The sequence below is a fragment of the Leptonychotes weddellii genome, chromosome 4 (assembly GCF_054177405.1).
Source record: "Leptonychotes weddellii isolate Sample4059 chromosome 4, ASM5417740v2, whole genome shotgun sequence".
In the NCBI taxonomy this organism is placed as follows: Eukaryota; Metazoa; Chordata; class Mammalia; order Carnivora; family Phocidae; genus Leptonychotes; species Leptonychotes weddellii.
The window spans coordinates 126930804-126948532 of NC_138372.1; the positions used below are offsets into that span (position 1 = coordinate 126930804).

The following is a 17729-nucleotide window of genomic DNA, read 5'->3' on the forward strand; positions in this document are numbered from 1 at the left end:
GTATGTGAAAACCTCGGGGAAACGGCAGAATTAGGTCATAGGGATGTAGTAGAAGTGTGTTCTCCTGCATAGAACATCCTTAAACAGGTTGAGGTGTAATTATCTAAGTATAGCACAAGTCTGGGATAAAAGTCCAGGCTAACACATACATTGGCTTAGTAATGCCACCTGGTACCCAGATTCTTTGTGCATCGTTACCATGCTTCGTGCTTACCTCGGTCATACAGAGCTGCTGCCCTTTGGGCTTCATTCCCCATTGTAGACAGGAAGAAAGGGAAAAGGGAATGAGAAGGGCAGATGGCTTTTATCTTGCAAGCCCTGCCTTTTTACTCGAAAAGGGATGCCCTTACCAGGGACTTCTGCCAGTGCTCACTGGCTAGAATTGGTCGTTCTACCAACTCAGCTGTGAGGAAGGCTGGGAATGGAATATTAGATGGACACATTGCTACCTCAAACAAAACCATGGTTTGAGTGTCAAGGAAGAAGGCATGGGAAATGGATATTGGGTAAAATTAACAACATCTATTATAAGGTTATAAAATATTTATCAAGATGCATTAAGACGTACTTTTTCAGGTGATGATTTTTATATTTATCATTCTTTTAAAATGGGTAGTAGAGTGTTTATATTTTCTTCTGAATATATTTCTGGGTTATAATATATGTAAGCATGAATGTTTTTATTTATGAATATATAAAAGAATACTAATATTAAGATAAGGATTTACTTGTATAAAGATGATACTGGATTTTAATGTTGGTTTTATTAGTAGGTGTGTCTTAAAGAGAACTGTGATTATTATTGTACTTTTAAATAATATTTTTCATTTAAACACCACAACTTTCTGTATGCTCTTCTGTCTCATTTCACTCCTAACAGATTATTGTAGAAGGGCTAAAAAATTAAAATATTGACCTCAATATATTATTTCTAAATCATCTTAGAAAAACTAATGATTTTATCAACTGATGGATTCCTCTTAACTCATAACATTTTTAAATGTACTTTGTGTCTTGAAATCACTATATTCACATTCCTTTATCATATTTTTTAGAAAATCACTATAAAATGTGGTTCTACCAAGTATTTAGTTTATCTCTGCTTTTATATTAAAGTAATATTTTTATTTTTCCCTCCAACCCTTTCTCCAATCAGGCTTCAATGTTAGCTGCAGAAAATGACCCATATGGGCCTTTGCCACCAGGCTGGGGTAAGCTGATATGTTGTTGGTAAAAATACCTGAAGGTATATATAGTAAATAGTCATTAAATGCTGTGCTCACTCTATTTTTTAGAAAAAAGAGTGGATTCAACCGACAGGGTTTACTTTGTGAATCATAACACAAAAACAACCCAGTGGGAAGATCCCAGAACTCAAGGGTATGTGTGTGCTGTGGCCTTAATTAAGTCATCTTACGTATATCTGTAGATAGAATCAAGTAAACCTAGATTTGGATGTTTTTAGTACCTAGAAAATATTCACCTTGTGACTCTAACTTTATCTTTTAGCTTACAGAATGAAGAACCCTTGCCAGAAGGCTGGGAAATTAGGTATACTCGGGAAGGTGTTAGGTACTTTGTTGATCATAATACAAGAACAACAACATTCAAAGATCCTCGCAATGGGAAGTCATCTGTGTAAGTGAAAACCTGAAGTTCTTAAATGCTGTTAATGAGGACATAAAAATTTAGCTTCAAGTTTAGCAACAGATTGTACTTTGCGGATCAAGAAAACCTATATAAGTAAGAGCCCGGTGTACCCATCTTTGCTTTACATTACTACAGAATGAATTTGTAGCACATAATGTGTTAATAATAATGATAGCAAATATTTATCTCGTGATCGCTATGTGCAGAGTATTGTTCTAAGAACATTGTATAAACTAGCTCATTTTATTTCCAAACAACCTTAAGTAGATACTATTATTTTCCATTTTTCAGTGTAGAAACTGAGGCTTAGGGAGCATAACTAACTTACGCAAAACCAGACGGAAGGGAATAGAGCTGGTTTCAGACCAAGGCAGTCTGTTCACAGAGACTGTGCTCTTAACTGCCCATCATGCTACTGTAATTCATGAAGGAATGAGATGTTAACACATTTGAATTTTCCAGATAAAAGTATCTTAAAACAGAGCTCACCTTCATCCTTACTCTTAGGTGTGATATCTTTGCATCACTAAGAAAATAGAAGCAACCATAAAAGGGTTTTTTTTTTGTTTTTTGTTTTTTGCAAATTCCTACTGTCACATCTGCCCACCTCCCAGCATCTATCTGTCTTCCTTCTTGATCCTATAGGTGAACTATCTTTGTTCCTATCAAAGACCAGTCCCTTTGCTGGCACTCTAGATCTTGCCCCCTCTTTCCCATTTAATTGCTCCAGCAGTTACCATCTTTCTATCCTCCATCGTCAGTTTTTCTTCTTCTACTGAATTATTCCTCCTCAGCTGCTGTTTGTTTCTCCTCAATTAAAAACAAATAAACAAAAGCACAGCATTTTACCTTTCAAATTAATTCTGTGAAAATTCATTTTTATTGCTGCCCTTTACAGGAAAAGTACCTGAAAGCATTGTCTCTACATTGCTGTTTCTGATTTCTCTTTCAAACAGACTACAAGGAAGTTCCACTGACCCTGAACTTTTTAAGGATACCAGTGACCTCCACATTGTTAATTGTTAATTCAGGAGTTGGTTCCAGTCCTGTCTCATTTGATTTAGGAGCGTTTGACACAGTACATTTCTAGCTACCTCAGCTTCAGAGTATGTCCAGAATCCACTTAGGTCTCACCACGTCCACTGCCACCACATGGTCACCTGAAGTGGTGCCTCTGTCTCTCTGCTTTCCTACCCACACCTCATATAATGTTATTCTCCATACAGCAACAGGATTGACTTTTTCTCTCTTTTTTCTATTAAGTATAAAGTCATTCCTTCACACAAAAACTTTTCAGTGATTTCCCATCTCGGAGTGAAAAGGAGAGTCCTCACAGTGGCTTCCACTGCCTTACAGAATGTGACCCCTGTTAGCTCTTCAATTTCATCTCTGTTTTCTCCCCTCATTCATTCTGCTTCAGCTTCACGGGCCCCCTAGCTATGCCTCAAGCACCTGGGCTTTTACCTCTGGGTCTTAGCTTTTATTCTGCTCTTTCCCCAAATATGTACATGACTTAATGCCCTCCATGTTTTTGGTCAAATATTAATTTGTCTGTGAACTCAACGCTGTTCACCCATTTCAGAATTTTAAACTTCTCCCTATACCACTCCATATCTTTTTTACACTGCCTTTCTCTCTCTCTCTCTTTTTCCTTTTTGAGGAGCAGGAGTGATAAAACGTTTATCCCCTTCTAACACAGGTCATAGATGGTTTACTTATTGTTTCTTGTCTGTCCCCTTCACTGGTATATAACCTCCACAAAAACAGGGTTATTACCTGTTTTATTAACAAATAACACTCTCATTGGTTAGAAGAATGTCAGGTAATACTATATATTTCACAAATATTTGTTCAGTGAATTCACTTGAACCTAACAACATGAGAACATTTTCCATCCATTCCAGAATGTTCCCTAAGATCATAAAAGAACTTTGTGCTTGTATCTTAGGCTCTCCCTCAAAAGGCGGAAGCTTCAGGCCTTCTCAATGTGAATTGAGCCCATCCTTCCGTGCCACCCATTCTGCCTCTTCCCTCACTGATCAGTTGAGCCGTGTGACCTGGATGTCACTTATTCTTAGAAATTGCTTTTGCTTTGCATACTGTCTCAGCAATGTTTCTTTCAGTTTGAGATTAGGTTTAAGTTGTGGTAGAATTTCCTTCCCTGTCTCTTCTGTCTAGAGCTTCTATCCTCCTTAGATTTAAGTATTATCAAAGGTTTTGTTTTTTTAATAGTAATAGACTTTAATATTTCATTTAACTAACTTCTTTACAAAAGACCCATACATACATACAATCTCACTCTTTGTGTGTGTCCTCATTGTGCAAGCCTCTTGGCCCACCAAATGTATCTTCTCTCCCAGCAAATAACTTTCCTGTGGTCATTTGTAGGACTCTGGTATACTCCAGTTTCATACTGAATATTACATATCCAATTTTATTTTGAATTAATGTGTGGTTTCTTTTTTTTTTCTTTAGAACTAAAGGTGGTCCACAGATTGCTTATGAACGCAGCTTTAGGTGGAAACTTGCTCACTTTCGTTATTTGTGCCAGGTACTACAGTGGTAAATAAATCTTATGTTCATAATCATTTAGTCTTATCTTTATACTATACCTATACTACAGCTTACATGATATCACGATATTATTTTTGTTTTTAGTCAAATGCACTACCCAGTCATGTAAAGATCAATGTATCCCGGCAGACACTGTTCGAAGATTCCTTCCAACAGGTAAGGAAGATTTTATCAGAATAAACAGTTCAACTTGTCTGATTATATCCTATATATATATTAAGGGAGTTAGGGTTTAGAAATTTCAAACCATGACTGCCACTTACTGAGTGTCCATTATAATAATAGTCATAATAAACCCCATCATGTATTGAGTGATTGCCATATGCTTGGCACTGGCATCTTATAGGTATCATTTCATTTCATTCATCCTCACAACATCCCTTTGTGATAACTCTTATCATTATGTCCATTTTATTTTTTTATTTATTTTTTTTTAAGATTTTATTTATTTATTTGACAGAGAAATAGCGAGAGAGGGAACACAAGCAGGGGGAGTGGGAGAGGGAGAAGCAGGCTTCCCGCCGAGCAGGGAGCCCGATGCGGGGCTCGATCCCAGGACCCTGGGATCATGACCTGAGCCGAAGGCAGACGCTTAATGACTGAGCCACCCAGGCACCCCCATTATGTCCATTTTAAATGAAGCTTAAACAGTTTCTGGAACAAGATGACACGTTTTGGCACTTTTCTAAGACTTCATTAACTCAAACAAGTCTTGATAATACAACCAAATTAAAATTAAATCAGTATAGATACTCTATTCCATGTAAGTATCCATCCCTTCAGTAACCCTGATGTTCATTCTTACCTCCTGTAGGTTTCAGTTTTAAAGGTTAAGATCTCAGAGAGACCTCGACTGAGCACACTAGTCAAGATGGGAGTCCCTGCTCACCTCCTTCGTAGTCCCATTCTAGCCCTTTATGTATTATTTTCAGTAACACTTAGCACCACCTGACCCATTTTATTTGTCTCCCTTACTAGAAGGTAAGCTCCATGGGAGCACAAACTACTTCATTTACTGCTGTTATGCTTAGTACCTAGAATAGTGCCTTGCACATAGCAGGTATTCAGTAAACATTTGGTGAATGAATAAATGTAATATGTCTGCCTTTCCTGAATCATCTGCAGAAAATTTAAAGATAAAAAATCAAAATATTATCAGTTCTTTTTTTCTGATGATGTGGAGAATTTTTCATAAAAGTTTTCTCATTCCTGCCCCCCCCGCCAAAGTATTACAATGATGAACTGAAAGTCCCTGTGTATACAGGTACATAGGGACTTTTTTTTTTTTAAGATTTTATTTATTTATTTGTCAGAGAGACAGAGAGAGCACAAGCAGGGGAGGCGGCAGGCAGAGGGAGAAGCAGGCTCCCCGATGAGCAAGGAGCCCGATGTGGGACTCGATCCCAGGACTCTGGGATCATGACCTGAGCCAAAGGCAGACGTTCAACTGACTGAGCCACCCAGGCGTCCCGGTACATAGGGACTTTTACATAAACAAGCCAAAATGAAATAGCACTCCAAAATTAGAGATGTTCATATCCTAGCTTAATTTTACTAGCTGTTGGAATTCAGGCAAGATACTTAATGCAGCTATTATCAAAACATTTTTTGGTTTGAGTTAATAAATTCTTAGCTTGTTCTAAGCTCTGTTTGAGCTTTCTTGTAGTAAGTGTACATCCAGATTCATGAAAAACTTTATTTTGCTTTGTCCTCTGGTGTGGGGAGAACCATGGTCTGTTTGATGTGCGTGACTGCCTATGAGGCAAAGTCCTGCTGGTGAGCTGTGCTGTCACCCGGACATGCCGGTCTTGGCTTTGGTTTTGACACGTGTGGTGGAAGTAATTCATTGTTATCCAGAAATAAAGCCTCTTTGCTAGAATCCTCATGTAAGCCATTAAGGATTGTGAAAATTGGGTATACATATTGTATAAATTCTTTGCTTTAGCTGAGTTCGTTTCCTACTGAGAAATGGTATATGTGGTATAAGCAGGACCCAGAACAAGCTCTTTTGCTTCTCATCAAATGTTGCTAGTTAGAAAAATTTATAAGTCACCTTTTACAAGATTTTGGTAAAATTTGGGGAGCAACAAGGGAAGGAATATTTTCTAAACTTAAAAGCTTTCTGTGTCACTCTTCCTCTCCTGCCACTAACCCAAAGTAGAACTACCATTTAATAGTAGAAGAGGGGAAAGAGATTTTAGAAGGTGAATCACGGAAAGCTTAATAGAGTAAGTTTGTGGAACACATCAGTTGATCTCAAGTTAAAAGCATTGTTTTTTTTGTTTTTTTTTTTAAAGATTTTATTTACTTATTTGAGAGAGAGAATGAGATAGAGAGAGAGCATGAGAGGGGGGAGGGTCAGAGAGAGAAGCAGACTCCCTGCTGAGCAGGGAGCCCGACGTGGGACTCGATCCTGGGACTCCAGGATCATGACCTGAGCCGAAGGCAGTCGCTTAACCAACTGAGCCACCCAGGCGCCCTCAAGTTAAAAGCATTGTTGTATGAGATAAGGAAATGTGTAATTTTGGAAATGCAGATGAAGTTTAAATTGAATTGTTTTGGAAGAAACTTAATGCTGTATATGAGTGTTTTAAGTATCCATGTTTTTGTTTTTAATTAGATTATGGCATTAAAACCTTATGACTTGAGAAGGCGATTATATGTAATATTTAGAGGAGAAGAAGGACTTGATTATGGTGGTCTAGCAAGGTAAAATAAAAACACATCTGCTTTGAAATAAGTATGTCTCCATTGTATGCAGTGGATGTATTCTTGAAAAGATACATTTCTTCAATAGCAATCCAGAGTTATTTTTAAAAACAAAAATTAAAATATTAGCACAGTTCCAGAGGTGTTATTATTACTGTATTGGTTATCCTATACATTTTCTCTGCATATATATAAATTTTATGTATGTGTGATATAGTACACATTTGCTGTTTTTTTAAACAGAATTGATCATACAATATGTACAATATAGCAACTTCATTTTATCGTTTTATATCTCATGGACATCTTTTCATATTCTATATGGAGCTAATAATACTCTCCTTTATTTAATGGTGCTAATACTCTTATTTAATGACTGCATAATATTGCATTGTATGTAGATACCTTAATTAATGGATCAGCATGCATAAGGTTGTTTCTTAATTTTTGTTATTATAACAGTGTATGTTGGTTTTATGTTTGTGTTTTAATCCAATCTGAGTCCTTTTGAGAATAGTCCTTCACATTCATTAAATACATTGTTAACAGTGGAAAATGTGGAGCAATATGAGTGGGAAATCCTTTTAATTTTTAATTTTTTTAATGAACAACTTTAAAAATTTTTATTTTGCCCAAACCTAATTTGACAACAATTTATTTTTTACCAGAACACTTTCATTAAATCTTTTAAAAGAATTAAACCTGCTTTTCATAGGAAAAAATTTTTAAACTAATATTTCAGAGGTGTACAGAATTACAAAATCACAATTTTAGTACAGTGGGCAAAAAGAGATAGGTGGAAGCATATATGTGGGATTATCAGAGGTTTGGCTTAATTAGCATATTTTCTTCTCCAGTGCATTATTAAGCTTTTTCAGAAAAGAAACACTACCTATCACAATAAATGTTCATATCACGTCTATTGTGATTTATCTCAGTTTCAGGAATGTTCAGACATTAAAAAGAAAGAGCTACCTTAGAAATAAAATATGGTTTTATTTTTTACAGTGTCTGACTTTATAACATTCATATGCTTGTCTGTACTCATAGTTACCTCAGCTGTTTGCATTTAGTTTTATGTTTTGAGGGTTTTAATGCACATATTCAGTTACTCCATACCATGATTTTCTTACTCCCAAATTCTTAATTTTGATTCACATATTCATGTTTTGGTTTACTCAAGAGTTCACAAGGGTGATATACTCCTTTAGTTTTGCATGTCTGAAAATGTGTTTTCTGTTGCTTTTGTATATAAACAACTTCACTAGATATAAATTCTTACGCAACACTAGTTTCTCCACTACCCTGTAGACATTGTTTCACTGTCTTCTACCACTGAATGTTACAGCATGTGAAGTGGAAGGCCAGCCCCTTGTAGGAAACTTTTGTTTTTCCTTTGGATGCCCACACAGTCCTTTTCCTTGAAGTTCATTAATTTCGTTGTTGATCGTTTTATATCTTTTCTTAGGAACATATTAAGATCTTTCTTAATTTAAGGGAAATTTTCTTCTATTATGTCTTTGAATATTTTTTCTGTTCCATTTGTTCCATTTTTCTTCAGGAACATCAATCATGGGTATGTGGAATCTTCTGTGTCAGTCTTACATGTCGGTCATCTTTTCTCTGATTATTTTTATCTTTGTGCTTTTCCATTTTGTTTTGATTTTCTCAAACCTATCCTCATGTCACTGTATGCAGTACTGCCCTACATTTTGTTGCTTCTAATGTGATTTTTCTTCATTAGTGGCTTTACTGTTTTCTTCATTTTCTTCTCTAGGCTCTGCTAGCTCATCTGTTGTCTCATAATTTTTTCAACCTCTAGTATCTCTTTAGTTTATTTGAGAGTATAGAAAAGGGTATGTTGAAAGTGAACTCATCCACCTCTTTTTAGTTAGAATTTTTCCTTCTTTTAGTGTCAGGGTATATAGGTCAGATACCATGTTATAGGCATTCTTCTTTTGAATGTATTCAGTTTTCTCTGGGCTGCTATTTGCTAAAAGTGATCTGCAGCAACTAGAAAGTTTATTTCTAGTTTTTTTTGTGTATGTAAACACATTCTCACAGATCTGTCAGTCCTTTCCCCTGGGGGCATGTTTTACCTCAGCCTTGTCACAGTGGGAAGTCACTTGGTTCCACTACTACTTTGGGACTGGATTTAGTTTTGTGAATTGGTGTTTATCATTTCTTAGTTGATTTTGTTTAGGGGAAGACTCCCTTCTCTACCGGTCAGGCAGTTTCTGAGTTTATATTTTTAAAGCTTTAGAAAAAGCTTTTGTAAATGGGCTTCCAGGCCAGATTTAGCCTGCCTAGTAATGGCTCCCATTGTGATTTTAAATTTTTTTCAATTATTTGACAGCATTAAAGAAAATCAGTAGATTATGCTTAAGAATCAAGATTTCTGGCTTCTCTTTAAAAACCCTAGACCCACGTTCCCACCTTCTCACATGGCATCAATTGGCTGAATCTGCATAGCTGATTCAGCCCTGTAGGATAGATAACACTCTTTTCCACTCTGTGCCCACCACTGCGCTGTCATCTAAGGACAATGATTATCTGCCTAGAAAGAATTCTTTCTTAAAATTGGTAATAACTTTTATCAGGGATACAATGAAGAATGGGGGATTGTGGCTAAGTAGAAAATGTGAGGCCCATGCAGAGAAGGAAGCCACGTGTACTGATCACTGTAAGCATTTGAGTTGGAACCCTGCTTTAGAAGAAATTGCTGTTGAAGAGAGTCTTGCAGATTGGATTTATTTTGTGATATGAATTATTAATCTTTTATCTAGTTGGATTTCATCATTAGACTTTGATAAGTGAGGGAAAATAGGTGGTAATAAGTTAGAGAATGCTAATCACATTTAAAGATTTCATGTTTTTAATTTTAGTTCAATTTGTAATATGTTGGCAATAAAACTAAAACTGTCCCATAGCAGCAGTGCTGTGTATGTAGGTCAGTATCACCAGCAGATACTTACTAAAACCTATTGCATATAGATCCTAGAATGCCTGTGAGTTAAGGATACAAAAATATATATGAAGACATGGCTTTTGCTTTTGAGGAGTTTCTAGTCTGGTGGATGGGCAGGTCATGTACAGGAAAATGAATAATATTGTGGTTTTATCACAGTACCACAGAGTAGTCAGTGATTGATACAAATAAATATGCTGAAAGTTGCTTCAGAAAATTGAAGTGGGATGAATCTCAGTTGGACTGAAAGCAAAAGTGGCACCTACATAGGCTGAGTTGACACAGAGGAGACATACCCAAAGAAGAGTATGGCATAGAAATAAGCATATTATCTGTGAATAGCACTGAGTTTGTAGTTTGGCATCATAGGAACTGCAGGTAACTGAGCGGAGGGTCCGATCATAGGAAGACTTAACTGGAGGGCTGAGAAATTGGGCAGTGGAGTTATTAAAGGCTGTTGAGCAGAGATGATGTGTGCATGGGTGTATTTAAGATTTGTTTTTAAAGTCATGTGTGTATGAATGCTAAAAAAAAAAAAATCTTGCTTTCTTTTAGAGAATGGTTTTTCTTGCTTTCACATGAAGTTTTGAACCCTATGTATTGCTTATTTGAGTATGCTGGCAAGAACAACTATTGCCTACAAATAAATCCAGCATCAACCATTAACCCAGACCATCTTTCATACTTCTGTTTTATTGGTCGCTTTATTGCTATGGTAAGTCCTTATTTTCCTTTATTTATTTAAACTTGCTTATTTCAAAAGTATTTTGGAGAAGAATTAAAAAAAGATCCATGTTATCCTTGGTTGTGTATATTCACAAAGTTTGTTACCAAGGAAGTTTGCCTAGAAAGGAGAGTACCATATTTTTTGAGTACCCGTATGAAATCAAGATTATGAATATAATGATTATTGATGTAGCCAATTAGTCTTTAAAAGTCCTTTCATTTTATAAATTAAAGCTTAATTATGGTGTGACTACTTCTGCTAAAAGGAAAATCTGAGTTGTATAACAGTTGCACTTGACTGATGTTTTGGGAATTTTCAGAGCTTAGCAGAAACTCTTGTGGGGCTATTGTCTTTTCAGAAGTGTTTGTATTTATTTGTACTTTCTGTCTGCTCACTCGGCAAATATTTATTGAGCACCTACTATGGCATCATAATATTACAGAGATGAGACCATAATAAAAAGACACAGTCCCTGCTCTCGGGGATCTAAATTCTATCAGAGGGAGACAGAATAACACATAAGTTATGTGCCAAGGGAAAAGGAGTGTTGTTGCTTTTTTATATGGCATGATTAGAGGTGGACTCTCTGGGGGGTAACACATGAACAGAAACATGAAAGCAAGGGACTGAATGATGCATGTATCTTGGAGAATAACATTCTAGACATAAGGAACAGCAAGAAAAAGGCTCCAAAGTAGAATTCTGTTTCTGATTGAAAAATGGCATGCATGGAGCAGAGTGTATGAGAGAGAATTTGGTGGGAGCTGGGGTTGAAAGGTACTGTGTCAGACTTCTAGGAAATTCACTAAAGGGTTTTGAGCAGGGAATGACACGATCTAAGTAACATGATCTGACTTAGCTCTTACTAAGTTTACTGGGCTGCTGTGTAGAAGAGACTGTAATTGGGGGCAGAGGAGAGTAACAGCAAAAACAGGGAGACCATTTGCAACAATCCAGGTGAGAGGTGATAGTGGCTTGAACTTGAGTGGTTTAGCAATGGAGGTAGTGAGAAAAGTGGTTGGGATTCTGGATATATTCTGTAGTTAGAGCTAACAGAACTTTAGGGCAGCTTAGATGCACAGTGTGAGAGAGTCAAGTATGGCACCAAAATGTATGGGCTGTGTGTTTGGTTGCAGTTGCTGTTTCCTAAGATGGCAGGGTTGTGGCAAGAGCACATTTTGGGGGTTGGGAAAAATCAAGAATTCGGATTTGGGAAAAAAAAAAATGGATTTGTTTTGTTAAGTTTAAGATAACCTATAGACATCCAAACGGAGACTAGAATAGGGAGTTGGGTATGTTAAGTCTGGCGATGAGGGGTTATCTAGCTAGGTTAGGGCTATGTGATTGTTTAAGGAATAAGGGTGGACAGAAGAAGTTTAAGGACATTTGCAGGTCAAGTTGTTGAGAAGGAACCAGCAAAAAAGCTGAGGAGGAGGAGATAGGAGAATCAAATAAGAACAGTTGCCAGAAGACGAGGGAAGATGGTCAGCCCTGTCCATCACTGATATGGTAAGCAAGATGAGATCTTAGAATTAACCATTTGATTTGGCCAGGGGAAAGATTCAGGAGCAGTAGAGGACAATAGTTGACTGGTGGGAGTGAAATCCAGAGAGAATGGAAGGAGAAATGGAGACAACAAATATAAACAAATCTTTTAAGGAAGTTTGCTGTAAAGGGTGATAGGGAAATTAGGCAGTATCTAGGATGGGAGGAGAATAAAACATTTTCATGCAGATAATGATAAGTAAGAAGAAAGAATGTGATGACGTCAAAGAGGGAATATGGGAGCAGTGACCTGGAGTAGGAGAGCTGTGTGGCACACATAGAAGTAATAGATAATAGAGCATATAGATTCAGATGCTCGTCGTGAGCAGAGGTGGTGGAATACACAAAAATTCTCTTCTGGTGGCTTCTGTTTCCTCCATGAAATAGAAAGCAAGATCATTAGCTCAGAGTGAGGAGTAGAGAAAAGTATTTGAGGAATAATAGTTACCTGGGAGAGGGAGTGCAGTGGGGAAATATGATTATCAGGCAGCACTAAGTTCCCACTGGAGGTTGTTGGTCATGAACTAGTCAGCATGGTTGTATATGCATTTCTAGCATGTTCCAATACCCAGGCACAGGCATGGATGGAGTAAGTTAAGGGTTGTGTTTAGCTGGGCTTTGGATTTTGCCAGAATTTCTTTGAGGAGAGGCTGGGTTTGAAGGTATACATGGGAGTAATATTAATGATTGATGATGGAATCAAAACTGAATAAGGAAAGAAATAACTTTGTTGAGTAGCTGAGAAACAGTGATAAGGTTTTATGTATTTTTTAAATCCCAGTGGGGTCAAAAATTGCAGATATCACTGCAGAAGGCAGTGAGCTAGAAAATTAGGTGATGGTTGAAATTGAGTTTGTGAAGGAATACAGTTATTGCTGTATTTTGCTAATAACAGTATCTTAGGTATGATGTCGAGAATGGTTAGGCTAAGTGAAAGACTAAGATTATTGAAAGGACTAAAAAGTTAGGGTAGTAAGAGAATCATCATTGTAAATGTTGAAATGTCTAAAATTAAGATGGTAGTGTAGAAGAACACAGCATTGAGGGAGCAACAAAGAGAAACTCCGAGATCTAGGGTTGATGGCAGCGAAGTGCGGGCAGGGGTGGGGCCGTGGGCCACTCAGGGCAGTATGAAGCCATGAGCTTTAAGACGGGCAGGTTTGGGGAGGAGGAATTAGTAATGAGGAGCAACACCTGCCCCACTTCCAGGCCTGGTGATATGAGGGGGATGGGAGAGAAACAGCACCCCTTTGGGAGGACTTGGGGGGAAGCAAAGTTTTCAGAAAAATGCTAGATGTTTGTTAAATCAAAATGCCAAAGGATCTTCAAAGAACGAGTATATGGGGGATTTTATTAATGATGGATCAGGAGCTTCAGAAGGGAAAAGCATAGAGATGGGAGATGGTTTTGGGAGTTAGGGGAGGTGTGAGAAATGGAATTGGATTTTGAGATGGATGGGCAGTTGGTGGTGAGAGTTGGGGTGCTGAGGAGGTCTGGCGCTTTTTTGTGTTGGCTGTTGTGAGCAGGAGTGAAGACAAATGGGGTCAGTCCTGCAAATCTCTTAGGCAACTGTGGTCAGAAAGGGGTGGAGGAGGAGTCTTGCCAGGTGCATGCACAGGAGCCCTGAGGCTCCGTCTGTATTTCTGCATCCAATTAGGTTAATTTAATTTATAAAATACACTAGAAAGAGTGGGGGTTTGATACTGTTCTTTTACCATCCTCATTGACAGTTATTGATAGGACGTGATAGAGCAAAGTGTTTGAAGTCATTTAACTCTGTAATTTGTGTTTCATACTTAGCATTTTATGTAATATTTTGGTTTTCATGATTTATCCTGGTTACTTATTTAAGTGCTTACTTTGGCCTGTGAAGCCTCATGATTTCTCTGTTATTGTGCTCTGAATAAGAAAATTGTTGTTTTATAAATTTTTAAGTAAAATTTTTTATTTCTCTTGGCAGGCACTTTTTCATGGGAAGTTTATTGATACTGGTTTCTCTTTACCATTCTACAAGCGTATGCTAAGTAAAAAACTGACTATTAAGGATTTGGAATCTATTGATACTGAATTTTATAATTCCCTTATCTGGATAAGGTTTGAAGATTTATCTTTCAATGAGACATTTTCTTGAAGCCAATTTAGATATCATGTTAATTAGTCGATACATATTTATATCACCCAGAGACAACAACATTGAAGAATGTGGCTTAGAAATGTACTTTTCTGTTGACATGGAAATTTTGGGAAAGGTTACTTCGCATGACCTGAAGTTGGGAGGTTCCAATATCCTGGTGACTGAGGAGAACAAAGATGAATATATTGGGTAAGGTGATACACCTGATTGACCTTAATCTCTAGAACTTCTGGCGTGTGTCAGAACTAACTCCTCTGTCTGTGCCCTTAGTTTGATCCCATGTTCACTCCTCTGGGAAGCTGTTGCACATTCGTTCCTCCTTTCACTTATCCTTTTTTGTCATTTGCTCTCTACTCAATCTTCATCTTAGTTTATAAACATGCTCTGACAGGACTCAAAAATTCAAATGTACTAAAATAACTTCTCTTGCCTCTGATGTACATATATTTAAGTTCTTCTCAGTAGTACCAGTGTTCTTGAAATAAGACAATAAATGATGACCTTCACTTTCCCACTCCTGCTTGCTGTAAGCGTTCTACCTTTGTGCAGATCAAAATTTATGGAACAGTGGGGCTAAAAAGGGCTTTGCAAAGACTGTGCAGCTTCTTCATTTCTAGATGAAGCACCCAGGGTGCTCTGTCAGGTAGTAGCAAAGCCCACCTGATGCTCAGTTCCTCTTACAGCTCACTTTTCCTCTTTAACTTACTCTTTTCACAGTACCCGCCACAGCCTCTGTCTTGAAACTCTTTGTTCCCTTTAATTCCGTGATTCTGCACCGTATGGATTTTCTTCACTTTCTCTGTAGTGATGGTTATCTGAATCTCCATTTCCTAAATGTGCAGGTTTTTCCCAGGTTCTTTATTCAGCCTGCTTCTCTAAATAGCCTGCTAACATGGCTTCAGGCTGGATTGGGCCCGTGGGCCATAGTGTGCCAACTCCTCAACTACTGAATCACCTGTATTAAATTTAACATGTCAAAATCAAACTTCTCATTTTTTTTTTCCTGTTGCCTCACTTGACCTATCTCTATTAATGGTACTACCATTTTCATTCTCTTTTAGGCTTGGATTCTCGGTATCACCTTTGTCTCAAGTTTTTATGTTCTTGATACTTGTTTCAAAAATGGGATCATATCATACATGTTACACTCTAGCTTGCTTTTTCCACCCCCCATGTCAGTAGAGATATATCTAATACATTTTCTAATAGCTAGATAAATTATGGTGTATCCCTTCTATATTCGTCAGTCATTTTTGCTAGTAGGTGTCATTCAAGTTGTGTCCAGTTTGGGCCACTACAAACAAAGGCAACACAAAACTTCCTTAAGCATAACTCTTCAGTTGCGATATTTTGTTTTTAGTGTATAGGACCTCAGTGAATCTATGAGTAAATGAATGGTAGAAAGATGTATGAAATGCTGTTGGAATCCAAAGTGGGAAGGAAGCCATTGATTCTGCTGGGAGAACTGAGAAAAAAAGTTCTTTATAGGGCATTGCATATGTTAGGTCTGAAAAGATAAATGAGAGTTTGCCTGATAGATGGAGAGCTTTTGTGGGGAGGGAAATGGCAGGAGCAGAGGAATTGAGGTATTAAAGGGATTAGTTTATCCTGAGACTACAACCACAGCACTGTGGGAATAGTATATCATGGTGAGAAATAGTGACTAGCTGGGAACCTCGAGGGGTAGCCAGATTGTGCATTAGTCTAAGGAAACTCTTATGTCTAAGAAACCTGGATTTTTGCTCTAATATAAGAGTGATCAAAAACTAACCACAACCAAGATGAGATGATCAGAATTGTTTCTGGAAGGCTTATTTTGGCATCTTTATGGAGGACGAACTGGGAGGGATACATGGATGGAAGGAAGTAGTTAGAGATAGAACATAGTTAAGAGGCTCCTTCATTCTCCTAGTAATTCAGTATCATAGGCCTAAAACAGGACACCGTAGAGATAAAAGTGAGGGAATGGATTTTTGAGGATATTACAGGAATAGAATAGTTCAGATTCAGTGACCAATTACATGTAGTGGGGAAAATACCAGCAAATGAAGTATTTGAGGTTTCTAGATTGGTTAATAGTTGCATGTTAGCAGGATATCCAAGGAGAGAGGACTTTATCTTTGTTTTGTTTTGTTCTTTTTTTAAAAAATTTTTTATTGTTATGTTAGTCACCATACATTACATCATTAGTTTTTGATGTAATGTTCCATGATTCATTGTTTGTGCGTAACACCCAGTGCCCCATTGCAGAACTTGCCCTCTTTAATACCCATCACCAGGCTAACCCATCCCCCCACCCCCTCCCCTCTAGAACCCTGTTTGTTTCTCAGAGTCCATAGTCTCTCATGGTTCATCTACCCCTCCGATTCCCCCCCCCCAGGACTTTATATCTTAATATCTTAGCAGGATTTGGGAATTTAAGAATTACTGGCTTTTCTATGATAGTTAAAACTTAGGTAATTGATGATACCATCTTTAAGTAGTAAATAGCGAGAAAAGAAAAGAAGGCAGAGATCTCAGTGATACCAACATTTCTGGAACAGTGAAACCAATGAAGGAAACAAAGGAGTAGCCAAAGTTAGATCACATCAGGAATGCTGATACTGACCAGGGAACTGTGTGAGGCTTGGGAATGCCGACGCCCACCCAGTGTTCAGAAAGTTCATGGAGCAGGAGTAATTTTGAAGAGGGCATGGGGCTCGGCAATTTAGAGTTCTTTGGTGACATTTGTGAAGAAAATTGTTTTGTTTTTCCCCCTGGGAGAGATGTTGAAAGTCCCAAATCATTACAGTGGTTTAAAATTTGGGTGAACAGGAGGTGAGAAGTGGAGACAGTGAAATACAGAGTACTCTTTTAGTAAGAGTGGTGGTAAAGAGAGGAGAGAGAATAATTAAAAAGAAACACTGGGTTGAAGGAAGGGTTTTGGAAAGCAATAGTCTGAGCACCCATGGGGGCAAATGGGAAGAGGGTCAGAAGGTAGAGTTGAGGGCATGGGCGAGTAATTGATGGAGAACAGTTGTGGAGGCAGCAAGGATGAAAGGTTTGCCCTCAGCAGAGAAGACGACCAGCTTTCTCTGGGTCCCAGGAAGGGGAGTAATGTGGATAAATTGCCTTTCCTTTTATCTGCTAGTATCGGTGGCTTCTCCTCATCAGTAGTCTGTGCTGTTCCTCACAGGGACCTCCAGACCCATCTACTATCAGTGAGGCCCCTTGTGGAAGTTCTGGGTCACCATGCAGGTTCTCTTTCTTACTTCTTTTTTATTACACTTCCCTACTCTACATCTGCTTTATATATCTCCTCAGAATGTTTTATTTTCATCTTGTATTACTTTTTCTGTTCTGTTAGGAAATCTTCATGTTCTAATAAATTAGCATGTAAAGAACCAGTTCTCCAGCTTTAAGCCTTCTCAAGTCTTCCTTGG

The 17729-nt window shown here is 37.8% G+C and overlaps 1 protein-coding gene across 4 annotated transcripts in view; it reads left to right on the top strand.

Annotated features, from left to right (window-relative positions):
• Nucleotides 1–17729, top strand: part of WWP1 (WW domain containing E3 ubiquitin protein ligase 1) — a 113193-nt gene that overhangs the window by 79473 nt on the left and 15991 nt on the right. For all 4 annotated transcript variants that reach the window (XM_081816208.1, XM_081816207.1, XM_081816210.1 and 1 more), the window contains 9 exons: nucleotides 1157–1211; nucleotides 1296–1380; nucleotides 1510–1638; nucleotides 4126–4201; nucleotides 4309–4380; nucleotides 6845–6933; nucleotides 10457–10616; nucleotides 14134–14267; nucleotides 14356–14496. In XM_081816208.1, the coding sequence (XP_081672334.1) occupies nucleotides 1157–1211; nucleotides 1296–1380; nucleotides 1510–1638; nucleotides 4126–4201; nucleotides 4309–4380; nucleotides 6845–6933; nucleotides 10457–10616; nucleotides 14134–14267; nucleotides 14356–14496 (941 nt within the window). The remainder of the gene's footprint in view (nucleotides 1–1156; nucleotides 1212–1295; nucleotides 1381–1509; nucleotides 1639–4125; nucleotides 4202–4308; nucleotides 4381–6844; nucleotides 6934–10456; nucleotides 10617–14133; nucleotides 14268–14355; nucleotides 14497–17729) is intronic.